The sequence below is a fragment of the Pterocles gutturalis genome, unplaced genomic scaffold (assembly GCF_000699245.1).
Source record: "Pterocles gutturalis isolate BGI_N339 unplaced genomic scaffold, ASM69924v1 scaffold45863, whole genome shotgun sequence".
NCBI classification, from domain to species: domain Eukaryota; kingdom Metazoa; phylum Chordata; class Aves; order Pterocliformes; family Pteroclidae; genus Pterocles; species Pterocles gutturalis.
The window spans coordinates 13,523-13,898 of record NW_010124708.1 but is presented as its reverse complement, the minus strand read 5'-3'; the positions used below and the strand labels follow the sequence as shown (position 1 = coordinate 13,898).

General features: G+C 36.2%; 1 protein-coding gene across 1 annotated transcript in view; it reads right to left on the bottom strand.

The window, feature by feature from the left end:
- Positions 1-376, bottom strand: part of MAPKAP1 (mitogen-activated protein kinase associated protein 1) — a 40,139-nt gene that overhangs the window by 35,373 nt on the left and 4,390 nt on the right. Inside the window, exon 2 of the mRNA XM_010078324.1 lies at positions 176-265. Coding sequence (XP_010076626.1) covers positions 176-265 — 90 coding nt within the window. The remainder of the gene's footprint in view (positions 1-175; positions 266-376) is intronic.

Sequence of the window (376 nt, the reverse complement as noted above, 5' to 3'; positions counted from 1 at the left end):
CCCCCCCCCCCCAGCACCCAGCCAGGGGCAACACGTCCCGGGGGAAGGGAAGGCAAAGGCAGTAATTAGTATTTCCTCTGTGATAGAAAGCTTAAGTGAAAATTACAAACTGAAAATGTTGTAAGCATCAAAAGCAGAAATAAAAACAGTAGGAAAATAGATATTTTCTTTTTACCTGAGTGAGAAGTATTTCTGTCTTTCCACTGAACATTTTTGCATTTTATTTGATTTTGTCTCTCTTTCCGCAGACGTTCTAGTCTCTGAGCTTGAAAAGAAATATTATAACTATAAGTTTGTCAATGAAAGTTTACTACAAACAAAGACATAATTAACTACCTTTATATGAATAAAGATGTTTTATACTGCATATGTAGGG